This window comes from Xyrauchen texanus, chromosome 50, assembly GCF_025860055.1.
Source record: "Xyrauchen texanus isolate HMW12.3.18 chromosome 50, RBS_HiC_50CHRs, whole genome shotgun sequence".
NCBI classification, from domain to species: domain Eukaryota; kingdom Metazoa; phylum Chordata; class Actinopteri; order Cypriniformes; family Catostomidae; genus Xyrauchen; species Xyrauchen texanus.
The window spans coordinates 22,767,620-22,794,981 of NC_068325.1; the positions used below are offsets into that span (position 1 = coordinate 22,767,620).

Sequence of the window (27,362 nt, forward strand, 5' to 3'; positions counted from 1 at the left end):
TCACACGAGCTCACGGTGTATTTTACCTCACGGTCAGAGATTAAACGACGCGAAAGCGCATATGTGCATGAACGGGATCCGGTCGACACAGGATGGTTCGGGAAACCAGACACCTCTGGGTGGGAAATTTACCCGAACATGTTCGCGAGGAGAAGATCGTGGAGCATTTTAAACGGTGAGCAGCGCGCGCGGCAAAATGGCGATGAAACCGAATTAAAACTGCCGAATTACTCCCTAAAGCGGGTTAACATGTAAAAACACGCCAGTGCGGACTGAAATGAGCCGTCATCTCACTAATATCATGATGTTTAGCGGTTAGCTGGTCTGCTGGTTAACTAATGACTGTTTCTCGTCATGAAAACACGCATGAACACATGAATAACACATGTTTTCTGTGCTGTATGTTCGTGTGTGCTAACAGTGGACGGACTGATCCGGTTTAACAGCACTACACTTTATATGTGTTCATACTGTGAGACTTTAGATACGAATCCTTCATAAAAACACTGTTCGGTTCACTTATATAAACTTTATTAAACCGAATCAGTGTGAAAACAGCACGTTCAAACCGTTTCGAGTTTCATGCTGAAAATAACTCTGGATTTCATTTGCTTTGCATAAATGCTAATAATTGTGTGTTTGTTTAACCCTTGTGTGACCTTTGGGACATTTCCTCATGTTTAGCATATGGAGCAAATACAAGCTTTTCCCCTATTTTCTGTTTACTGTATTATAGAGACCTGCAGGACAACTGAATACATGATGCAGATACAAGTGTGTGTGTGTGTGTGTGTATAACTATGTGTGTGTGTGTGTGTGTTGGTATGGATGGCAGTGTGTTTTGTATGTGTGTAATGAAAAATGTGTTTAAAAAAACAAAAGTGGCATTATGTAAACAAAGTGGCATTTAAATATTTAAATCCTGAAAACTAATATTTGGTAGTTATGATCAGGACTGATATTGATTAAAAAAATTAACTAATTGAAAGTGGAAAATAATATTAATATACAATAATATCGTGGCAGTTTTTTGACATGGACATTTTTATCCTCTAAGGTCCTCGGAGTGATTTAATTAAATTGACACACAAGGGTTAAACTTAAGTATAATAATGTCAAACATCTTAAAACGGTATGGGGGGGGGGGGGTCTCAGCGAGTATTGGTGCTGACTATCACACCTGAGTTTGAATCCAGGGCGATCTGAGTGACTCCAGCCAGGTCTCCTTAGTAACCAAATTAGCCCAGTTGCTAGGGATTCCAGTTGCAACTGAGATTCATCCTCCGCCATCCTGATTGAGGCGAGTCACTTGGCACAATGCCAATTGGGCAATCCAAATTGGGGAGGAAAAAAAACAACAACTGTATCTTGTTGACAAAACCATGTGACACACATTATAACTTGGAGAATAGTGTTTTTTTTATTTATTATTCTCTCCCCTTTACTCCCAAATTTGTATCGCCCAATACCCAATGTGCTCAATCCAGGTGGAGGACGAATCTCAGCTGCCTCCACGTCTGAGACCGTCAGTCTGCGCATCTTATCACGTGACTTGAGTGCGTTACCGTGGAGATGTAGCGCGTGTGGAGGCATCACGCTATTCTCCGCGGCATTCGCGCACAACTCACCACACGCCCCACCGAGAGCGAGAACCACATTATAGCGACCACGAGGAGGTTACCCCATGTGACTCTACCCTCCCTAGCAACCTGCCCAATTTGGTTGCTAAGGAGACCTGACTGGAGTCACTCAGCACGCCCTAAATTCAAACTCACGACTCCGGGTGTGATAGTCAGTGTCAATACTCGCTGGGATACCCAGACACCTCCAATACTGCTCAGTTTTAATATCGATTGTTAAATCGACATTACATCTTTAATTAAACCTAAATTATTTATGCATTTGGTATCTTGGTAATCTGTTTTAAGTTTCTGGATGTTCAAAAGTGAAATATTTTGTATACCTTTTTATGTCGGCATCATAAATCCACGTGCCCTGTTACATTAGTTGTACATTGATATGTACATTCACTGTTTTTTGGTCTGGTCATATATTGTCTAAGAACGTTTAACTTTTACAGTGGATTTCCTGTTTTTCTCAGGTATGGGCGGGTGGAGAGCGTCAAGGTCCTGCGGAAGCGCGGATCTGAGGGTGGCGTCGCAGCTTTCGTGGATTTTGTTGACATCAAAAGTGCTCAGAAGGCGCATAATGCCGTCAACAAAATGGGGGACAGAGACCTTCGTACCGATTACAATGAGCCGGGGTCAGTGCCCAGTGCCGTCCGGGGTCTGGAGGACAGCACCCCATCTAGCAGTCATGGAAGGGAGGTTACAGGGTTCTCGAGGGGCACCGTGGGGCCGGTATACGGACCTCCGGTATCTCTCCACACCAGAGAGGGGCGCTATGAACGCAGACTAGACGGGTAAGTGGACGCAGGCTCCCTCTGCACTACAGAGGGACCTTGGTGTCAGATAACAGAGGGTTGAGTTTGGGTTAAACACATGAGAATGACCAGTTCCATTACAGATTCATAAGACCAGATTCTAGGGATCCCTCTTCATTCTCTGAGGCCTGACTTCGCAAACGGAATTATTAATCCTTGTCTATCGTGTAAGAATGAGTGGATTAGATTGGTGTGTTCAAAATGTGGGATTACTGTGTGAGCCATATTGGATAATACACCATTGGAAAATATCCTGGTCAGTTGGATATTACGATGCCGGAGAACGGGTGAGTTTTGGATATTAGTCGTTCCCCAAAATGTCGGATATTACTCCTTGGATCGCGTGCTTTGGAAGTATATGCCAATAATGGATTAAACGCAAGATTTTTAATGGGAAAGTAGTTTCCGAGGTATCAAAAGTCTTTTATTCCCTTTTCATTTGCCTTGCACGATTCTCCCATCACTCATTTGATCATTGTGCTAACTGTTTGTCATGGTCTGCCGTGGATGTGTATCACCACCATGGATTAAGACGAAGCCAGAAAAACACAAGACTCGTAATGATCGCTGGATTTAGGACAGGATGTAAGTGAGGGTCCATGTGGAGTAAGTGTTTGATGTCAGGGCTCCATCATTTCCATTCGCTTTCACCACACGTCATTCTTAGTGAGGGACATAAACATGAGCAGAGCTGGAACCAGTGGATGTTTAACCGAAGCTTTGAAGACCAGAAGACCACACGGCTGGAATGAGGAAGATTCCTATGGCGTAAAAGTTGGATGTAAACTCGTGTTGGATGTAAAGGTGTAGGATTGCTGGATTACCTGATCTAATGTGGATGTACACGCTCCGATAGACTTTAGATGTCCTGAAAGCTTCATCCTTTCAGGAATTTCCAGAAGTCTTCCTGACTGTGTTCTCTGAGGAACTAATAAATGGAATACAGACTGGAATTACAGACCTTTGCCACTGTACTACACCGAAGCTGATTTATTGCCCCCCTCCCCATTGAGTGTATTGAGATTAGTGTTTGGATTATTCCTCATGTTACCAATGGAAAACTTAGAGACCATCAACAGTGGTTTTCTGTTCAGACAAGAGTCAGGAATATATCTTTTTTAGCAAAATAACAAACAGTCTATGGATCGCCAATGCAGCCCTATTTCACCTGACGGATGAAGATTTTATATTTTTTGCACAATGGGAATCAGGACTTTATCCTCCGTTTTTCCAAGCACTGCATTTCGGCGTCAGTGTTTTTGGCTCACACAAAATTCCTCCTATATTGTATTGGGAATATGTAGGGTCAGTTACTGCTCTCAAAAGGTTGGTATTGCGTTGCATTATGCATCTCTGTGCTTTCTCTCTCTTACCTAGACATGCACCCTGTCTCTTAACCCCTGTGATTCACTAACCTGTAGTTAAACGACATCTTTTAGCCAGTCGCTTGTGTTATTAACCCTTCTGTCCCTCTGGACGTCTCGGAGCGCTTTCCTGCTCCTGGTTTAGTACTTGTTCTTCAATCCTGTATAATTTCCAGTTTCAGGAGTCATTATTCAGCATGGTTGATCAGATTATTAAAGTACATATTGTTTTATCAAGAGTTTTGTTTCCTTTTTCGTCCCGTTGGCAGATGTCAGTTTATCTATATGGTCAACTGTTAAGGCCGTTGCACAACAAACGTGACTTTTTGCCGTGAATCCTCGGCGTGATTAACATTTTTAAACGAAATGATGGATTCCTGTGAGGTTTATTCACTCTTGGAGCGAACAGTCACACGTTGACAAAGCTAGTTATATATATATATATATATATATATATATATATATATATACACACACACACACACACACACTACACTACCAAAATAAATCCAAATTGTGTTATATTTTAGCATTTTCACAGTAGTGCCTCTTTGTCTAGAATTACAGACATGAACTCGTGACATGCATACGGCTTCAGATCAAAAGATTTTAAAGATCACAAGAAGATTTCAGTCAATTGTTTCAAAGCTTTTGACCGGGGGTGTGTGTGTATATATATATATATATATATATATATGTATAATCTTTTCACAGCTCTGAAGAAAAATAAATTAAGAAACTACTGCAAAATGATCAGTTTCTCTGGATTTACTATTTATATGCGTGTTTGAGTAAAATTAACATTTGTGTTTTATTCTACAAAGTACTGACAACATTTCTGCCAAATTCCAAATATAAATATTGTCAATTAGAGCATTTATTTGCAGAAAATGACAACTGGTCAAAATAACACAGAAGATGTCGTGTTTTCAGACCTGGAATAATGCAAAGAAAACAAGTTCATATTCATTATTAATTAACACAATATTAATGTTTTAACTGAGAGTTCAGAAATCAATATTTGGTGGAATAATCCTGATTTTCAATCACAGCTTTCAAGTGTCTTGGCATACCCTCTGCCAGTCTTTCACATTGCTGTTGGCATGCCCTCTGCCAGTCTTTCACATTGCTGTTGGGTGACTTCATGCCACTCCTGGTGCAAAAATTCAAGCATCTCATCATGTTTGATGCCTTGTGGACATCCATCTTCCTCTTGATCACATTCCAGAGGTGTTCAATGGGGTTCAGGTCTGGAGATTGGGCTGGCCATTTCTTTGCATTATTCCAGGTCTGAAAACACGACATCTTTTGTGTTATTTTGACCAGTTGTTGTTTTCTGCAAATAAATGCTCTGAATGACAATAATTTTATTTGGAATTTGGCAGAAATGTTGTCAGTACTTCATAGAATAAAACACAAATGTTCATTTTACTCAAACACATATAGTTGAAGTCAGAAGTTTACATACACTTAGGTTGAAGTCATTAAAACTAAATTTGTTTTTTAACCACTCCACAGATTTAATATTAGCAAACTATAGTTTTGGCGAGTCATTTAGGACATCTACTTTGTGCACGACACGAGTAATTTTTCCAACAACTGTTTACAGACCGATTGTCTCACTTTTAATTGACTATAATCACAATTCCAGCGGCTCAGAAGTTTACATACACTAATTTAACTGTGCCTTTAAGCAGCTTGGAAAATTCCAGAAAATGATGTCAAGCCTTTAGACAAGTAGCCAATTAGCTTCTGATAGGAGGTGCACTGAATTGGAGGAGTACCTGTGGATGCATTTTAAGGCCTTCAAACTCAGTGCCTCTTTGATTGACATCATGAAACATCAAAATAAATCAGACAAGACCTCAGAATAAAAAAAACATTGTGGACCTCCACAAGTCTGGATCATCTTTTGGAGCAATTTCCAAACCCCTGAAGGTGCCACGTTCATCTGTACAAACAACAGTACACAAGTATAAACACCATGTGACCACACAGTCATCACACCGCTCAGGAAGGAGACGCATTCTGTCTCCTAGAGATGAACGTAGTTTGTGTGAAAAGTGCAAATCAATCCCAGAACAACAGCAAAGGACCTTGTGAAGATGCTGGAGGAAACAGGTGGATGAGTATCTAGATCCACAGCAAAACCAGTCCTATATGGACATCACCTGAAAGGCTCAGCAAGGAAGAAGCCGCTGCTCCAAAACCACCATAATAAAGTCAGACTACAGTTTACAAGTGCACATGGGGACAAAGATCTGACTTTAGGAGAAATGTCCTCTGGTCTGATGAAACACATATTGAACTGTTTGGCCATAATGACCATCGTTATGTTTGGAGGGAAAAGGGTGAAGAACAGCATCCCAACAGTGAAGCATGGGGGTGCAGCATCATGTTGTGGGGGTGCTGCAGGAGGGACGGGTGCACTTCACTAAATAGATGATGACATCATGAGGAAGGAACATCTCAAGACATCAGACAGGAAGTTAAAGCTCGTCACAAATGGGTCTTCCAAATGGACAATGACCCCAAGCACACCTCCAGAGTTGTGGTTAAATGTCTTCAGGACACAAAGTCAAGATATTGGAGCAGCATCACAAAGTCCTGACCTCAATCTGACTCAGTGACACAGTTCTGTCTGGAGGAACGGGACACAATTCCAGCAACTTATTGTGAGAAGCTTGTGGAAGGATCCTCTAAATATTTGACCCAAGTTAAACAAGTGATCCTATCTGACCCAACTCAGGGAATGTTTTCTACCATTAAATGTCAGGAATTGTGAAAAACTGAGTTTAATTTTGACTTCAACTGTTTTCAGTGGTCTCTTAATTCTTTCCAGAGCTGGAGATATATATACACACACACACACACACACACACACACTGAGCACTTAATTAGGTACATCTGTAGGGCTGGGCGATATGGCTTCAAAATAATATATTCAATATTCAGCCTATTGACGATATTCAATATCTAAAAAATTTAAATTGTCAGATAGTGATTTGATCTCATTTAACACAACGTGAGATCATTTGAAACTCTAATGATGACGCGGGAGATCAGCACTTCAGCAATTGATTGAGAGGAAGAGCAGCTCACAGTCCAGACACACTCCAAACTGTGTTGTCGGATTTATCTGTGAAAAACTGTGTGAGAGAGTTTCAGACTTCTCCCAGACGGTCTCAGGCGGAGACGCTTATCCCTCGCACGTACTTGCTGCAGCTAGATTATAACATGATGGATCGTGATGTAGTGGATCATAATATATATGTCACCGTGAAATCTTATCAGGAAAAAACATGCGATATAAGATTCAAATTTTATCGGAGAATGTTGAATATAATATTTTAATTATTTGAGAATATCTGAAAATTCTTAAAGATTCATTCAACTGGGAAGCAGCATATAAGATATTTAGAGTTGTTTTAGAGAATAGATCTTGAATATAAGTACATTTTGTCTTAACAGCACTCACAGAAGAACAAAATACACTTATAGATCTATTCAAGATACACTCTGAAAGCAAGTATAAATATCTTCTGTGTTGTTCTTAGTTAAATGTTTATTTTATTTGTAACGCCCAATGCGCTCGAAGTCCTCGTGGTGGCGTAGTGACTCAATCCGGGTGGTGGAGGACGAGTGTCAGTTGCCGTCAATCGGCGCATCTGATCACGTGACTCGTTGTGCATGACACCGCGGAGACTCACAGCATGTGGAGACTCATGCTACTCTCCACGATCCACACACAACTCACCACACGCCCCATTGAGAGAACCACTAATCACCACCACGAGGAGGTTACCCCATGTGACTCTACCCTCCCTAGCAACCGGCCCTATTTGGTTGCTAAGGAGACCTGACTGGAGTCACTCAACACGCCCTGGATTCAAACTCACGACTCCAGGTGTGCTATTGTCAATACTCACTGAGATACACAGACCCCGTTCATTTTTATTCTAAAGGATTTTTAGATCATTTTAAATAGAAAACAAGACAAAACACTTGATGATAATATTATTTTTTGCAGTGATTTCTTTTAAACAATAAAAATCCAAGTATTTTTTCCCTTTTAATTCTTTGAATGTCATTTAGAGGTATTTTTAAAAGATGATTTTGTCCTGTTTATTGTTAGTAAGCAGTCGAGGCACAAGCTGAATAATGTTAGGGTTAAGATGATTCATCATTTTAAATTCTTAGATTAGTCTTATTAAAATACTCATTAGTTGCAGCACTATTTTATATACTATGATGCATGGTAGCTAAAAACATTATTCACCTTCAAATATTTTTACTGAAACGTTTTTGTAAATGAACAAGATTAACTTATTTGTTAATGATCCGGTGGAATGCATGATACTGAATGATTACTTTGGGACCCAGTCAGGTTTAGTTTTATAATATTGAATTGTCATTATTATTTATTGTGTGTACAATGCTCTGCATCTGAAGCGCTGGTAGACTCTCGTGTTATGCAAACTTTATTGATTTGTATCATAATTTGTAGCAATTACTAAAGTTTGGCGTTGCCTGAATGTTTGAACATTCAGTACTTTATAGAGATGCACGATTCTGGATGAAGACGATTAGAATAAAGATCACGATTCTCATGATATAAATCATATTAAAGCAACTGCATCTGACAAAATGTGCTTCAATCTGTGATAAAGGCAATAAAGTTGTAAATCAAATATATACATTTTAAATGTCCACAAGAGGCCGTAACGAATACATTAAAAACCAAACAGCAGCTTGTGATTATTGCAGAAGAAATCCTGTTTAAAAACCATTTAACCAGTTTCTCACAAAAACAAAATGAGCAGGAAAAAGCTTCATTAACACTTCTGTTAACTTGATGTTGCACTTTTAAGCAAATATGCAATAAAACGCTTATTTTACAAAAGTTAAAAAATATATTAACAATTTAAATAAAAAGAGGCCTTCGATGTTTCTCTTGTAAATCTTGCTTCAAGCTTCTAAAGCAATTATTCAAGAGTAATTAAATGGAAAACAATTAAACATCTAAACAATTATAATATAAAAACATTAAAAAGGACATTTAATGTAAAAGTACTTCAATATTTGACACTCATTACTGTCATTATTAGATATACATTTATACTGATTTGTGTAAGAATGCCTATAGCACACAGCTTATATACATCTAACACTGATGAATCCACATTAATGTGTCTGTTTGCTTTACTCAAGACCGCACATTTAATCCCGTCTGTTTACACAGGTAATTCATTAACAGCTGTGTTTACATTAATATCACCTAATGAATGGGTCGATTCGTTTTTTTTTTTTTTTACGATTTATAGATTGATGAAACATGTCTTAGTCTTTCCTTTATATGACTGGCACAGACCAAGAGTTTAAAATGAATAAAATCACAAAAGCAGTTTAGTGTGCAACCAACTTTTAACTGTAAACAAGGCTGAAATAAAACTGGTGCAATGCTCTATATGTTTGTAATTAGCAAATTAAGCATTTTTTTGCCTATATATTCACCAGATGAAGAGTTTTGTTTATACAGGATAAATGGATATAATGTCTTGTTAATGAGAGAGGTCCACAGAGAATGGTCAGAAAGGCTGGGGTAACTCAGATACCCACTCTGTATAATAGTGCTGAGAAGAATATCATCTCTGAAAGCACACATCGAACCTTGAGGTGGACGGGCTACAACAGCAGTTATTAGGACCATAGTGTTCATAATAAAGTACTCGGAGTGTATATTTTTGAATGTGTTTTTCTTCACCTAATGTTAATACTGTTGCTCTGTTCTGTTATCGTTATTGCTGTGCTGTTGTTAACAGCTGTATTGTGCTTACCTGTAAAATATCTAATAATGGGTCAGATAGAAGATGGGTTTTGTATTATTACGTTTAATTCTTAACATGCAAGGTTTTAAAGGTGCTATATGTAATATTGTTACTGCACTAAATCATAAAATGACCATAATATGCCATTAGAGAATTAGGAAACATGCTAAGTTGAAATACTGGCTTCTCCGATAGCAATGCTACAGTCCGTATATTCTAGCGTGAAGTTTCCGGGGCGGGATTTCTGTTTGTGTTTTGGTCTGTGTGATCCCGCCCACTGCCCCCTCACCAATAGTATTTCCACACCACCGGGTTGCCAGATTTGAACAAGTCTGCAGGTAAACAACGCTGCGATATGCAGTCATGGAAGCCAGCAAACAAACTGGATGAGAGATGACAGATTCACCTCACCATCCGTCTAAACACCACCATGACCAGAGGTGAAGTTAAACCAGGATACATATTGGACCGCTTAAAGCAGAGAAATCCTTTAAAATGATGTTGAGTTGGCTAATTAGCATGTCAACCTGCATGAGCTTGGAGTTTGGGGCGGGGCTTTATTTTATGTTTTATTGTCTTTTGTAATTCAATGGTAGTTATTCTCATCGGGTTTTCCTTCCACCTTTAGTTATTGGTAAATCCACTATCGCTCGACCTCTACTAATGATGATCATTCACCTCTCTTTCAAAGAGCCGTTCCTCTGTGAATCGTTTCTCGTTGTCACGTCGCCTCTGGTGTGCAAAGGCCTTAATAATATCAAAACCAGGTCTAAACGTTGAAAACTGCTTGTAATAGTTGCATGATCGAGTGACATATGCCCTCACCATCGTTCAGTAAACCAGTGTTCTCGTAATCTGTTGTTTCTCAAATTGAGGTATCCCAAATTCCCCAGCCTGGCCTAGTAGAAAAATGTAAATTTAAGTGTTGAAAGGCATATTTACTGACATGATTTACTTGATGGTTATAATGTCAAAGGTTGGATTCTAAGTTTGTATATTTCCTCTTTCTGTTTCTCTCACAGCAGCTCTGACAGTCGGGATCGAGCGTATGAACACAGTCCGTACGGACATCATGGACGCAGCGGCACTTTTGACAGGCCGCGGCATTACAACACGGACTATTATCGGGACCGCTCTGTGTTCAGCTCTGGGGTCAGCTCCAGCCCGGTAGCAAGCACTATTAGTGGTGGCTTTGACACTCCAGAGACTCACTTTGAGTCTCGAATTCGTGACCCTTTCACCATGTCCAGTTCAACTCGCCGTGACCCTTACCGTGACGACCGGGGTCGGCGTACAGATCGGACGTACCACCATCGGCGGAGTCGGTCCTCGCATTCTTCCCATTCACGGCACCCGTCACCACAGAGGAGCGCAGGACAGACCCCTAAAGCCCCGCTCTCCCCAAAAAGAGCCCCAGTTTCCCCTGGACGATGCCCGCGGTCACGATCACGCAGCCCGTCTTCAAGCTCCGATTCAGTCAGCAGCACCAGCAGCACTGGAAGTGGCAGGTAACACTGATCCTCTCCTCATTTTAAATGAGGGTTATTTACTAACGCTGCTTTTTGCGATTTCCTTATTTTCTAGTAAAACATGAACAATTCCATGTAATTTATAAGGCTGGATAAAAATATCAGTTTACTGATTAATTACTGTTGTGTTTGACGACATTGGGAACATGCTTTGTGTCGGTTTTTAACGGTATCCGCTGTTGATGATGTAAAAGGGGCGTGGCTAAATCAACGTCTCAATTACATTTTAATTATTTTGTTTTTCTATTTTGCACACTTGTTATTTCTTGTTTGTCCTGAGAAAACAAAATGAATCAATTATAAATCGATTCTCAGCCCAAATCATTTCTAACATTTAAATAAATAAAATAAATCCAGAACGGTGTTGCAGATTTATCCTAAAATGTATTTATTAAATTAAACAGACAAATGTTGCTCAATTATATTACAATAACTTTAGAAACTAGGTTAAATGTTTGAGCTTGATCAATGCAGACACATTATGTGTAAAATTGCAGAAAAGTAACATTTGTGCTTGTTTTACTGATTGAGACCGTCTGATCTTTGATGTTGTTACCGTGTTTGACAGTATGGTGTTCTTGTTCAATAGCTGTAAAAGGACAGTTTAACTTTCAGTGTGAAAGCAGAATTAAAGCAAATCAAATTTGGAGGACCACCAGAGATCTGGTCTCATCTGAGTACATACAGAACATAGTGCTGCATATATACTTTGAAGTGTATACATGATATATATTTAATGAATGCATGTCTGAATGTATTTACTGGGATTGTGTGCTAAAGAGGTTTGTCTCTTGTCTGGCAGCAGTGATTCAAACAGCAGCTCTAGTGAAGGATCTCGAGCACGCTCTCTTCAGTCTGCAGCCACACATGCTCCTCCGGCTCCTACTATGCTCACTCTGGACTCTGATGAGCCTCGAAGGAGCTTTGGGATCAGAGTCCAGAACCTCCCAACACGATCCACAGGTGATTTCTTATCTTTCACATCTTATGAAGGTGTAAGGCCCTGAAGCACTCAAATGAAGTCAAGTCAATATCAACTAAACTAACTCTATTTCACAACATGCATCAGTTCAAGGCAGTTTCACGATGATGTCTTAAAGTCCTCATTGTGGCGGGGGACTGTGTATCTCAGCGAGTATTGACGCTGGCTATCACACCTGGAGTCGTGAGTTTGAATCCAGGGCGTGCTGAGTGACTCCAGTCAGGTCTCCTTAGCAACCAAATTGCCCGGTTGCAAGGGAGGGTAGAGTCACATGGGGTAACCTCCTTGTGGTCACTATAATGTGGTTCTCGCTCTCGGTGGGGCGTGTGGTGAGTGACTCCAGTCAGGTCTCCTTAGCAACCAAATTGCCCGGTTGCTAGGGAGGGTAAAGTCACATGGGGTAACCTCCTTGTGGTCACTATAATGTGGTTCTCGCTCTCGGTGGTGCGTGTGGTGAGTTGTGTGTGGATGCCGTGGAGAATAGCGTGAAGCCTCCACACGCGCTACGTCTCCATGGTAACACACTCAACAAGTCACGTGATAAGATGCGTGGATTGGCGGTCTCAGACGCGGAGACAACTGAGATTCGTCCTCCGCCACCCGGATTGAGGCGAGTCAATACGCCACCACGAGGACTTGGAGCACATTGGGAAAAGGGGAGAAAATAATAAATAAATAAAAATGTCCTCATTGTGCAGTTTAAATAAATAACGCAGTTAAAAATCATGACTTAATAATGATTGGCTTTAGGCCGCAGTGAGCAAGCCGAAGGTGACTGTGGCAAGGAACACAAAACTCCATAAGATGTATATAATGAGCAAATTAACCTTGGAAGAAACTAGGGTCACCTGGGGGAGCCAGTTCCCCTCTGACTAACATCATGAATATAATGGCAGCATTATTTATCTGTGTGTCATACAAGTCTTGTTTTATGAGTACACAGAGTAGATGTTGGTGGGCAGTGTTTAATGTTAGATTAATGATTACAATGCTTTCTAGTATCAGCTTAATATGCAGCTTGGACTGTAAGTAACTCTTTTGTAGGTTGATTGCACCTAAAAGTGACCAAAATTGATGCAACATTGACTCAACCAAGGACTGTGCTATTTATTTGTACAACCAAGATGGGGAGATTTCTGGAATCTGTTTAAAAACCCTAATTATTTTTGTAATTCTGTTTGGTGGCACACAAATGACAGACTTCATCTTTAAGGCCCAGGTATACTTCCCTTTTCTGCATTCTGGATCATGCCAGTTGACCACATTGCCTTTCATACTAAATACCAACATACATGAAGCATGTGCCAACAAGGCAATAAATCAGTCTGCACATGCTGGGCTGATAATGAAATCTGCATCACATAATGTGCGTGGAGCGAACAGCAATACTAAAAGTATACTTTGGCCTTTAATTTGAAACATACAATTTAGGTGAAGGGTGTATTAATGAGCTGATGAGTCGATTTGGGTGTCTTTGAGTAATGCTGCTCTAGTACATTTCAGCCATTCCTGACCATGTCTGTGCTTTTTCAGATACGAGCTTGAAAGATGGGCTTTTTCACGAGTTTAAGAAGTATGGTAAAGTGACATCCGTGCAGATCCATGGAGCTTCAGAAGAGCGTTACGGCTTAGTGTTCTTCAGACAACAGGAGGACCAGGAAAAAGCTCTCAATGTGTCCAAGGGAAAGCTCTTCTTTGGGATGCTGATAGAGGTGACTGCCTGGAACGGCCCTGGTGAGCATCTGTTGCAGTAATGCATTGTGCTTGTATTGTAAATGCTAGCAGAGTTTAGATGATGGTACATTTTGTCAATTTGACCTCTAACAGAGACGGAAAGTGAGAATGAGTTTCGGCCCCTGGACGGACGTATTGATGAGTTTCATCCAAAGGCCACCCGTACATTGTTTATAGGAAATCTGGAGAAGACAACTAATTATCAGCAGTTGCTTGATGTTTTCCAGCGGTTTGGAGAGATAGTGGTAAGATTAAATCAATTAAATTGTGATTTGATCTGGACTAGTGGTGTAGAAATGGACTTGAGTGAGAATTACTGTTTGCTTTCACAGATTTCCCGTGGATCCTTAAAATGTCTTAAATTCAGTTTTCCTTAATTTTATTTAAAGAGGTCTTAAATTTGGTGGTGGAAAAATCTTGATGTGGCCTAATGTCATTATTAAAGAATGCGATTTAATGATATAAATGCATGCGCTGCGTCCTTCAACTGTTGTGTTTTCTCCAAGCATGCGGGGTTTGTGGGTGTTTCCAGCTGTTGCAGAACAGTTCACAATCATTATATATATATATATATATATATATATATATATATATATATATATATATATATATATATATATATATGACAAACCATCACCACCTGGAGATATGGAAAACTCAAAGACCTGTAGGAATTTGGGCAAACAGGAGGAACGACACTATCAAACCCACATATACATGTGCTGGGAGATCCACAGCATTCTTTCAGTGACTTTATTCAGCATCCAAATCAATACTACAAAGTTATTGACCCACATCATTTTTCATATATGTTGATTATATGTTGATTATGGCAGTATTGTGTATGGTCGAACGCTTGACACAACATACCCTCAGAGAATACGTCTAGCTCTTGGAGCCTTCAGAACAAGTCCCATTCAAAGCCTTTATACAGAAGCCGGTGAACCTTCCCTCCAGAATAGGCATCTGAAACTGGCCTTACAATATGCAGTCAAACTTGGATAACAGAGTATCGGCACCAGTAGTGATTGGAGAGCAACAATATGACATACGGATTCAGAACAGAGCTCCATCTTCACAGCTGAGGCCCGAGCGCTGCTACTGGCACTGGAAAACATTAAGCATAATCGCTTCAGACTCAAAGTCTTCTTGAATCCATGGAGACCGATCATCCCATAATCATAAACATATGATCAGCTATATACTCTGTTGGGTGCCGGGACATATGAGTCTGGCAGGAAATGAAAAAGCAGATATAGCTGCACAAGAGGCATTCAACTTAGAGGTATCTGAATGTCTGATACCACCCTCTGACCTCAGGCCTTTAATAAACTCATATATCACCAATAACAGGCAATCAGAATGGCATGAGTGCGACAGCAATACATTATACAAATAAACCCCAGGATCCAAAGAAATTACTCTCAGTAATTTAAATCTAGGCATGACCAAAAGTGTTTACCAGATGCCTACTGGGCCATTCAAGTGGCTGGCTTTCTTTCCTACTGGCTTTCTTTCAACTCATCAAATCAGCACAATCCAAAATCTGTCGACGACTTCTAATTTGTATTTATTTTAGGGATGCACCGAAATTTCGGCCGCCGAAAATTTTCGGCCGAAAATGGCACTTTCAGCACTTTCGGTTTTCGCCCGAAAGAGAAAAAAGGCCGAAAATATGAGCCGAAAATATATACCTCCTCGCCCCGCCCCTCAGTGCTCAGATTTCAATCTGGATCGATCTAGCCCTTATCACAGCGCTACCCAACAAAGGCCGATCATGTCAGCGGTGTGGAAATTCTTCAAAGTTTCTGATAAGGACATCACATTTGCGATCTGCAGTGTTTGTTCAGCAGAACTTTCAAGATATATATATATACAGAGTACAGCAAGAGATTCTACGGGAAAGTGTCACAACTAGCGCAGCTACAACACAACTTGAGACGTATCTAGCTGAACCACGCCAGAAGCGACAATCCCCTTGACTACGGGCGCATAAACAATCCCCTTGACTACGGTCGCATAAACAATCCCCTTGACTACGGTCGCATAAACAATCCCCTTGACTTCGGTCGCATAAACGAACACCGCTTTCCTTTGCTTGCGCGGATTGCGCACAGGTATTTATCTGCCCAAGCACCAGCACAGAGAGTGAGAGACTGTTCAGTGCAGCATCTCATGTTCTTGATGAGCTTTCTGACAGGAGAGACTGTCAGAACGTTTAGCAACTTTTGTTCTTGAAGAGAAACCGGTCACTTGTACTTAAATAGAAAGCGGTCCAATATGATGTGTATAGCAATTACATTACACTTGTTCTTCACTTGAGGATACATCTGTCGTTTACAGTTGAGGTTGGATTTAGTTCAATTACTGCTGTTTTGCACAATAATATTCACTTAAAGTGTACACACGTTTACATAAACAGAATAGAGCACTGATCTATATATATATAATTATATATTATAGTTATATAGATCAGTGGAATAGAGGCCCTCTGCCATTCTGTGTTCTGCCTTTTGTTTTAATTAAAATTACTGTTGCATATTTAAACGTTTTGAAAGATGTTAGCTAAGTTCATTACTTGACTGTTGTTTTGCATATAATAGTTTTCTAAAACTTGACATTATTTGGATAATTGTTAATAAAATCTGTAAAATTAGATTTTTACAGAACTGAATGAAGAAGAATATTTAATATAGTTTTAATATATTTTTTGTCCAATTTTGTTGTGCTACTTTCAATAAAAGTGTGATTTATTTTATTGGTTTGTAGTTTTTCAATTCAGATTAATTAAATTCATGAAATTAATGAAAAAGTATAACATTAATACAATTATACACAACATTTTTTTTTTTTTTTTAAATAGGTAAAAATTTCGGTTTCGGTTTTCGGCCAAGTGCATCCTGGATTTTCGGTTTCGGCCCAGAATTTTCATTTCGGTGCATCCCTAATTTATTTATATAATGTTACATATGCCAATTATAATGTGATGTACAGTATATGTGGAAAACATGTTTTGGGGATTTTAAACTTGGATATATCCCGTCCTGTTTCACTGATGAGCAGTGTTAAGGCCATGTTGAATGTGTGCTCCTGCCTGTTTAAGGAAGGGGCTGTGATACATGATTTATTTTGAGATTTGAGTTTTGGTATGTGCATTAATTTTATTTGCTCAGGTTTTGAAAAAGGTCTTAAATTAGATTTGAGAACTCTGCAGCAAACCTGTTTTATACCTGTAACCTATGCCATGGCTTTTTTGTATTGATTTCAGGATATTGACATCAAGAAGGTTAATGGCATTCCCCAATATGCATTTGTTCAGTACTCTGATATTGCAAGTGTTTGTAAAGCCATTAAGAAAATGGATGGAGAGTATCTTGGCACCAACAGACTTAAGGTATTATTTTCTTATATGTTTTGGCAGATGCATTTTTGCTTTATTCCAGGGTTCCCAAACAGGAGTTTGTAAAAAACACTGCAGGGGGTTCGAGTGATTGTGAAGAGCCAACATGTTTCCATCTTTTACCAAATTTGAAAAACATTGTATAAATTAAAATGTGGTCCATCATGTAGCACCTTGATATAGATATTTGTTTTTTTTATCAGAAGAGTTAATGTTAATGTACTAAAAATTTACTTCATTCACATTACTTAAAATTTCAGGGGGTACTTTAAGTAAATCATTTAGATCATATAAGTTCAGCTGACAAAGAAGTTTGGGAACCTTTGTCTTATACCTTGTGCACATAACATCCTTGTTTTAAGGGAAAAAATGACCATCAGTCATAGTGGATTGCATCATTTTTAATGATTGATTGTACTTGATTACAGCTTGGTTTTGGGAAGAGTATGCCTACCGCATGTGTGTGGTTAGATGGTCTGACCTCAAATATCACAGAACAGTACCTCACACGACACTTCTGTCGCTATGGACCCGTCGTCAAGGTAGAGTTCAAAGAACAAGGAAGCCCGTGTTTGTGATAGTTTGACATTGTTTTGATTGTTACTGGCATTTTGTGGAGGCTAACTATTTGCTTCTTTCCCAGGTTGTATTTGATAGGTTAAAGGGAATGGCTCTCATTCTGTACAACAACACTGATTTTGCCCAAGCGGCTGTTAGGGAAACCAAAGGATGGAAGATCGGAGGAAACAAAATTAAGGTACTTGGCAACTGACTAGTTTTTATAATGGTGTATAGAGAAATATATATATATATATATATTTGTATTTTAGCAGTTTTATTGAGTCTGCTGAATATAACATGTTTGCTTCTTACATGCAGGTTGATTTTGCCAGTCAAGAGAGTCAAATTGCTTTCTACCGTTCAATGCAGGCATCAGGGCAGGACATCCATGACTTCTATGATATTCCAACAGAAAGGAGGTGAGTGCTGTAATTAGTGTGGAAAGAAGTAGGTAAAAAGCATCAAACATAATTTATGCATACAGATTGATTTATGATGTATTAATTATAGGCCAATTCGTTTTTTTCCAGAGATGAGCGGAGACCACCGTATCATGAATTTTCAACTGAAAGAGCATATTATGAGAATGTAAGGACTCCTGGCATTTACGCTGAAGACCCCCGTCGAGAATACCCTGGTCGCAGCAGAGATCGCTATGCAGAATTGGACCCTTACCAAGGGGAACACTTTGATCCCCATTATCACGAGGATCCACGTGAATACAGAGATTATAGAGACCCTTTTGAGGATATCAGGAAGTACAGCTATATCCAGCGGGAACGTGAGCGGGAGCGGGAACGCTTTGAGGCAGATCGCAGCAGATGGAGCCCATCTCATCAGCGTCGCCCCTTAACTCCATCTGCTTCACCCTCACCATCTGATCGTGTAGCACGGGAAGCTGAAAGACGTGTGTACAGGCATTCTTCGGAGAGATCTGGAAGCTGCAGCTCTTTATCTCCACCCCCACCTCAGTTTGAGAAGTCAGAAAAATCGCCAGTCGATTACAAAGTGGAAGGGCTGGAGCCAGAAGTAGAGCAGACTGAGGCCGAGCGTTTGAGTGGGGCAGAGAACAAAAAGCGTAGCAGACGCAAGGACAAGTCTGACAGGGAGAAGGGAGAGAGAGCCAAGCAGAGGAGAGGGAAAGTTCAGTCACCCAGTGTACCTCATTCTGAAGCAGATAGAGAGGCTAGTCTGGAATTAGGTTCTGAGAAGGCAAAAGTTTTGGATGAGGAGTGCCAAGAAAGACAAAAGCATAAAGGGGATGATGATCCGTCCCCTGTTGACCATGTGACCTGCCTTGAGTCACAAAAGGGAGAAGGACTTGATCAGGGTAAAAGTGAGTCATTGGACAACGATGGCAAAGGAAAAACAAAGAAACACTTGAAATCTGACTCTGGTAGTGATAGTAAAGATTTGTTTTTGGATTCTGACAGACTTGCAGCAAGAAAGAGACGGTTTGGTGATCCCAGTGGGAAAACTATAAGACAAAAAAGGGCGCGTTTAGAGGATGATCCAGGTTCTGGGATTAGCCATCCGGCTGACCTTGGTTCAAACACTGGATTTCCAAAAGAGACAGATATTTATATAGAAACAGAGAAAGAGGCTCAAAAGAGAGATAATTCCAAATCGAGGATGAGTTCTCATTACAGTGAAAGGGAAGAGTTCGATATCAGTATGAGGGGTACATCTCTGGGCCCATTAGTGCGACCAAGTGAATTGTCTGAAGTGGATGCTTTAGACTCAAAATCTCACCCTGGGCCTAGTATATCTAGACGATATTCAAATGATGGAGCATCAGATAAGGACAATAAAATAAGGGATGAGTTTCTAGATAATATTGACCTTTCCCAGAGTTATCGCAAACAAATGGAGCAAAAAAGAAGGCTACGCCAACAGTTTCATGAGCCTGATAAAGCAGGAAAACCAGAAACTTCTCAGGGTTTAGATGCAGAAGATCTTGAACATCGTAGCCTGGTGCATGAGGTAGGCAAGCCTCCACAGGATGTCACTGATAGTTCTCCAAGTAAAAGCAAGAAACAAGAGTCATTTGACATTGAGATTGTCTCTAAGAGAGAGCGGATATACCGAACATCCAGGCAAAAAAGTGAAGAGACTGAGTGGAATAACAAAAACTCCCCAAGATTTCAGCATACCCCTCAACAAAGAGAGGAAGAATATATGGACACTCATGGTCAAATGATTGTTAAAGAGATAAAAGAACCATCTAGACCTGAGGATAATGTTCTGCCAGATCTGGATGTTGCTGGTAAACAGATGTATACACCACAGATGTCGAAGATAAATACATCTATACAAGATGAGCAGCAAAGATGCTGGGATAGTCGACTAAAGCAAGACTTGTTGCCAGACTTTTCAAGAAGCTATGAGAAGAGGCGTCTCAATCAGAAATACATGGATTATGGACTTTGGCCTGACTTGGAGCCTGGTGAAGTGCGTTCAGACTCTGAAGAGGATCGTGAAAAACCCATCTCTCCTATGCCCTCAACATCAGTTTCTTTTTCAGAAAGACATTGTACAGAAAGATTGTCAGAGTCTAAGCTAACCGCTCTGGAGAGACACAAATTCCGTTCTTTTGCAGATGATCAGACAATCACACCAGATACTAAAGCTTTGTTAGAGCGTGCAAAGTCTTTGTCGTCCTCAAGGGAAGACAACTGGTCTTTCCTTGATTATGACACACATTTTGCCAGTTTCAGAAGTAGACAGGACACAGAAAAGGTGGAGCAAACACCACGACCAACACCCGCATGGTACCTGAAGAAGAAGAAAATTCGAAGCGAGTCAGAGGACAAAACGGATGAAAGGAAAGATCCAAAGCCAGAAGAACAGGAGCGACGAGAGTTGTTTGCATCACGTTTTCTGCACAGTTCTATTTTTGAGCAAGATTCAAGGCGTCTCCAACATCTTGAACGAAAGCATGAGGATCCTGAACAGGGTGTTGGATGTCTGTATTCTCAGCCAGGCCCAGCTGAGGGCCAGCCTGACCCAGAACCAGTTGTGCTTTTCCATAACCTTTTTGTAGAGCTAACAAGGTTACAGCAGCAGAAGACTAAAGAACAATACCATCAAGATGCCAAGCAAGAAGAAAGCATAGATGGAACTAGAGTAGGTAAAACACACAAGGAAGAGCAAGCACCAAAGCAACAGAATGCAACAGAACCCAATATCCACCAAACTGAGGTAAAATCAATTAGCTCAGTTCAAGCCCCTCAAACTAGTCCTGTCCTAGCCCCTCAAATATTATCTCCTGTTTTGATGGCCAAAGAATCCTTGTCATCAGTAGAAATGGAATGTGTTGATGCTTCCTTCCATAATTTGCTTGAGCATTCCATAAAAGAGGAAAGAATAGAGCCTGAACAATCCTTACCTCAGCCATCACAGCCTTTGTTTGAGCAACCCCCCGAGTCTAATTCTTCAGAATGCCCAAAGCCAAAGACTCCGGTTGATGACATGACAGTGTCATTAAAGACTAATGAATTTGAAAGTGTTTATGATAACAATAAAGTAGTTGTAGAACAGCGCTCAAGCAGTGACATGCATCCAGAGACTGAGCCTCCAATGAAGTTTCCAGAACCTCAAGGTTCCCCCTCAAATATCTCTACTGAGGAACCTGAAAAGGTACCTGAGCCACCCATTGCAGAGGCTGAATCGAACAATACAGATGATCAGAAGAGTGGTTATAATTATGCAGTAGAAGAAGCTGTTTCACCCCCTCCAAAGTCAAGAAATAAAAAGGCCAAGACCTCACCTCCCACACCGGTAACAGCTATGTCCTTGCCAGCTACCCCAGACAAACAGAGCACCCGCAAAAGTGAGCGCATTGATAAGGAAAAGCTGAAGCGCTCATCTTCTCCAAGAGGAGAGGTATCCAAGGCAATACTTGATTCAAAGTCAGTTAGTAAGTCTCCAGTGCACAACTTGGATATGGAGCAAGAGCAAAATATAATGCCAGCAAGGGCAAGGCGTAGGAATGTACGTTCTGTCTATGCTACCCCAATTGAAGATGAATCTGCTCCACAGCCCGTGAAAGATGCAGAATCGCCTCGTGTTGCACGGAAGCGTGTTGGAGACAAAGATGTGGGATCTGATGTTGAGACCATTACTATACCTAAAATCTCAAAAAGAGGACGCCCCCCCAAGAATTTGCGCCAAGCAGAGGAAGTACCAGCAGGAAGAGGTGAACGTTCAAAATCAACTGAGACCAAGGAGTTTGATGGCAGTGAGATGAGCAATGAGGATGTTACCAAAGTGGGTAAAGGCAAACATTCACCTCATGCGCAAAAAGGATTAAGTCCAGTGAATGTGTCGTTGGCACCTGGATTTAGAAAAAAAGACAAAATGGAGAAAATGTCAGAAAGTTCTAAACTCTTAACTGAAGAAAACCCTCTTGTTCTTAAAAACCTTAGAATTCGCCTTGATGTGACAGAGGTAAAAACAATGCTTCAAACAAATGAAGATGAACCTGAAAATTTTCCCAAAAAGTGTTCACCTGGCATGTCTTCAAAGGACCAATTATTAGAAACTAAATTTGAAAATGATGTAATTGGTGAGGATGTTAACAGTGAAAGTGAGTCTTCGCCTGATCCAACAAAACTCATTGAGCCACAGGGTACTTCACTGTTTCAAGAGCTGGAGCTTGAGCAAGCTGTTGAGAATATTGCTAACATGACAAAAGATTCTTCTCCTCAGTTTAAAAGCAACCTGACCAAGACACAGCGGCCAGTAACCAAACTTGCTGAGGAACCAGAGCGTGACTCAGAGGAAGAAAAGCCTGCCAATCCATCCAGCGAAACGGAGCTTGCTGCCGCTATTGATTCCATTACATCAGAGGAGGCATCTTGCAGCCTTCCACAAGTCATTAGCTCTGTTTTAGGTTCAGTATCTGATGTATCAGAAACCTCTGTCAACACAGCTGTTGTTCAGGAAGAGACCACAACTACTCCTAAAAAAGGGTGTAAAGGCAGAGCTAAAGCCTCAAAGAGGGCCAAAAGCCAAAAGTCTGCTGGAAGTAAAAAGGAATCCATCAAAGATATAGTGTTGAATACTGAGAGCATCCATGTGAAGTCACCAGAATCCTTACATGCAGTACTTCCTGCTGTCACAGAAAGATCACCAACAAGTACCACTGTTGTCATTACTTCCTCGTCCAAGCAAGGTGTAAATGTAACGGCTCCTAATTCAGACATTCCAAATGAACCTGACCTGCCTCTTAAAGCAGACCCTGAAATACCAAAGTCCTCTCCAACTATCAACAGAAGTCCAACGTCATCCAAATATCAGCCTTATTCATTTGAGAGCAAATCTCCCTCATCTCCAACAAGAATTTGTCTTAAGAATTTGTCCTCATACCCAAGCAAACTTTCTGTTTCCCCAACTGACCGTTTCAATCAGCCAAAAGAAGCAGTGGCCCGTTCCCCTTCATTGACTTCTGTAACCAATGTTGAAAGCCCAACATTTCCCTCAGACACCCTTGCTCATGATGTGAACTCTGGTGATTTGTGTAAAGTCCTCTCAAAGCCTAGAACTGTTTTATTGTTGGAATTAAGTGCTAAATCTGGCAATATGCAAAGTGAGGTTACACCAGATGTGGTAACCAGCAAGACTGATAACAGGCAACCATCCATTATGTCTCAGCCTATAGTTAGACAGCCGGCTTCTATATCATCCCCAGAAATAAAGCAGATATTCAGTGAGAAGTCTGTGATTTCAGTTATTGCTTCCACTCCTACCTCTGTCATCAGTCGAGTTAGCAATCCCCCTGAATCTGAAGAGAAGCAAAATTCTTCAATTGGAAATCCCTTTCTGGACAAGCAACCTCCTAAACAGATTTACCAGCCAATCTTGGAGGAAAGCAGCACTTACCATTGTCCAACAGTTGGAGAGGAACGTGGAAATGCTGGCCGCTATATTGTGGATGGTACGTCTCGGAGTACAGGCTCCAGTACAGGACTAAGAGTTCAGACATCAGAAGGTGTGGTGGTGTTGAGTCATTCTGGCCAGAAAATGGAGGGGAAGCAGCGTATTAGTGCCAAAATCAGCCAGATCCCCTCAGCTAGTGCTGTGGATATAGAGTCACAGCAACTGGTGTCCATTCCCCCGATCAAGCAGGAACTTTACAGTGCCTCCCAGCCACCTATTTCAAAATGCCCACTTCCTTCAGATCATGGACATTCCATGAAACCACAACCAAATGTCTCCACAATTAAACAAGAGTCTGGTCTGGATAAGTTAGAATCCCCCTACACTCCAGTTCAAAGTGGGGTGGTCAAAAGATTGCAACTAACACCCGGCCCATCACAGGTCATGGGTTACCATCACACAGAATACCCAATGGTGATGAAACATGCCAAGAAAGGAGATGGGCCGGAATCCTTGGGTGTGGATGGTGTTAAACCTGCCTGGGTCTCAACTATCAGTCCTGCTATAAGTCCACATCTTCCCTCAGCAGCAGGTAATCATGTTGGGTTTATGGCTGGCGCACCCACTGACAGGCCTTCATCCCTCATTCAACCTAAACAGGAGCCACAATCTCCACGAAAGTCTGGACACCCTCATTCTACCTTCGCCAAAGTATCGTCTCCAATTGGCTCTTCATCTCCAAAAGGCGTGTCTATGGTCCTTCCGTCTGGATTACCCACTCTGTCCCAGTATGTTCCCTCCGTTCATCACTCTGAGCAGTCTGTGATCATGCCTCCACACAATGCTCATGTCAGCATCGGAAGAATGTCGCCACACCGCGTTGGCCCGATAGGACACCTTGCACAGGGTGAGGTAAGAGTGAACACGCCGCCTCTCTCTATGATGAACTATGGGATTCACTCTGAGGGCCACGCTTCCTCTTGGCCTCCTGGCCAGCAACGTCCCACATCTCCTCAGGCTGTGGGAAACAGGGAAATGGTCCTTAAAGTTAACCCAGCCAATGCAAGGAGCCATGAAGGAGGGGAGGAGGAAGCGAGACGTTTCCACGCAGCACTCGGAAGACCACCTGCTGCTCAGCTGAAGCCAGAATCCACACCAGCAGAATACCGTGGAGCTCTGCACAGCGGTTTACCGCTGGAACGATTCAACATATCAAGAGACATGCGAGTACTCATGCACCACCAGCAGAGTGATCGTCCACAGGCAGAATTACACCAGGGACACATCCCTGAAAGCATAGCGCCTTCAACCCCTACCAGCATGGCAGCGTCTCTCTCTCCTCGACCACACCTGTTAGCAAAAGGAGTATCTGAGAAGGATCCTGCTAAAACATCAGAGTTGAATAGATCACAATCACCCTCTAGTAAGGAAGGAATGATGGCAATTCGTAGTGCAATGCATCCCATGACGTCTCCTCAGAGAGTCCAGCTGATGCCAGCAGGAGCTGGAGCATCCTTCCCTGAATATCCAGCCATGTACACAAACCTACGGCCTGCCCACACTCAGTTTGCTGACAGTTCTCCATTGGGGATGAGCCAGTCCCCCCACAGCATCCCACCATCACAGGTAAGTTTGAATTCTGCTTTTTTTTTCTCTTAAATATTTACTTGCTTTTGGCTACCTGGAGCTATACATTTTGTACTTTATTTTTATTGAAATAAAGGGTGTTCAAGAACTGGAGATGAGCCAGGCACAGGCTGAAGCTAAAGTGGATTTGGTTGGACATAAGCCTGTGAACATGGTGCAGCTTCTGACTGTGAGTATTAAAGTATTTATATACTTACACCACTCTGAGACCCTAAAGATTCACTGGTTATGTTTGTGTTGTACAGAAATACCCAATTGTGTGGCAAGGCCTGCTGGCACTGAAGAATGACACTGCAGCAGTTCAGTTGCACTTTCTTTGTGGAAACAAAGCTCTTGGGCTGCGCTCTTTGCCTGTCCCAGAGAGTGGAGGGATGCTCCGTATTGTACAGAGGATGAGGCTAGAGGCGCAGCAGTTAGAGGGAGTCGCTCGCAGAATGACGGTGCGTAGCTGTGTGCCTCGCCATGTTTTGTAAAACAAACTCCTCTATTATAAAGCCTGAATATGTTAAATATTTGTAGGCACAGAATACTTTCAAATTGAACATATTCATCTAGTTTGTCTGTGCTGTTGTTAGATAAATGTGTGTGCTGTTTCCAGGGCGAGAGTGATTTCTGCCTGCTGTTGGCCATGCCGTGCGGTCTTGACCAGGAAGACGTACTGAACCAGACTCAGGCACTCAAATCTGCCTTCATTAATTACTTGCAGGCCAAACTGGCTGCTGGCATCATCAATGTGCCCAATCCTGGCTCCAATCTGGTGAGTGCTTCACTATTATTGCACGTATACAGTATCCGTTTGGCCAGGTCAACATATTAACTCAAACGTTTCCCTCCATGTGCAGCCTGCCTACGTGTTGCAGATATTTCCACCATGTGAGTTCTCTGAGAGTCACCTCTCTCGTCTTGCTCCAGACCTTCTCAGCCAGATCTCCAGTATCTCTCCACACCTTATGATTGTCATCACTTCTGTGTGATCAGCTGCCCTGAACGCTCGGATGTCTGGAGGACTGCAGCTGACTCTGTGCCATCTGAAGTCTGGAAGATCCTTCCACGGACCTTTTCTTGTGTCTCTGGTCTTGATGGCTTTGTCTGTCTGCGTTTCTGCACAGTCTGAATCCATCATGTTTCTGCAGTTTGTATTTATTGATCAATTTCATTTTCGTTCATGAAACACTTTGTTGGGTGGAAAAAAATCAGGATGTTTTGATGAAGGGACACCTGAACTGACATTTTCTTCATATGATGATTTGAGTCTATTTTTTGGAAGAATCATAAAGTTATTGTAACAAACGAATGTGTTTTTAATTGATCATGGTGTCACTGTAGAGGACGGAACATTGGAGGTGTCTCTCACCCACACACTTCATGTACCCGCCGCCGCCATCTTGGCATCAAACGTGTGGGAGTTGTGGAGATTTTGCCGGACTGTAAATATTTTAAATATTTAAAACTTGGGTGAAATGACCTATGCTCAAAAGAGTTGCCCTTTATGTTGACTGTATCTGGAGGAAAGAAACAATTGAAATAACGGTAATGGAAAATAACATTTCTTTTGTGATGTAAATACTTGTGAGGGCTGGCAGCTCTTTGGTGGGTTTGTTGCGGGCACTTCAAATTTTCTTACTCAAATAAAAAAGATCCATAAACATGAACACTTTCAGTGTTTATTCATTAAAGTGGAACATGACGAACAGGATTATCAAGGTTAACCGTTATTTAATGAATGTTCAGAAACGTGTTGCGTGCACAAGGACCGTCACAGCAGTGGTGACGCCATCCATCACCATCCAAAAGGCCCTTGTGATCTAAACTACAGGCGCATCGGAACAGAGCCACCAGCCGATGTTGGGAGATGTTCCTTTACAGGAACCTCAATCATCAGTGGGGAAACACTAACCATATAATGAATGTTAGAAGAGTTTGAAACTTCAGTTTTCAGTTTATATATGTAATGATTCTGTGACGACCTCCTCCAGCGGATTTATGGTAATTTA

At 41.3% G+C, this 27,362-nt stretch overlaps 1 protein-coding gene across 2 annotated transcripts; it reads left to right on the forward strand.

Annotated features, from left to right (window-relative positions):
- LOC127641257 (msx2-interacting protein-like) lies at nucleotides 1–27,014 on the forward strand. Of its 2 annotated transcripts, none has more exons than XM_052124096.1 (15): nucleotides 1–175; nucleotides 2,102–2,422; nucleotides 10,661–11,143; nucleotides 11,967–12,127; nucleotides 13,680–13,880; nucleotides 13,974–14,125; nucleotides 17,149–17,274; nucleotides 17,709–17,822; nucleotides 17,924–18,037; nucleotides 18,160–18,260; nucleotides 18,372–25,347; nucleotides 25,445–25,537; nucleotides 25,614–25,808; nucleotides 25,967–26,125; nucleotides 26,211–27,014. In XM_052124096.1, exons 1-15 carry the CDS (start codon nucleotides 93–95, stop codon nucleotides 26,340–26,342), a joined length of 9,411 nt encoding a protein of 3,136 aa, XP_051980056.1. In that variant the 5' UTR covers nucleotides 1–92; the 3' UTR covers nucleotides 26,343–27,014. The 2 variants fall into 2 exon arrangements, with proteins under 2 accessions (XP_051980056.1, XP_051980058.1); XM_052124098.1 differs by having other exon boundaries at nucleotides 11,970–12,127.
- Nucleotides 27,015–27,362: the final 348 nt, after the last annotated feature.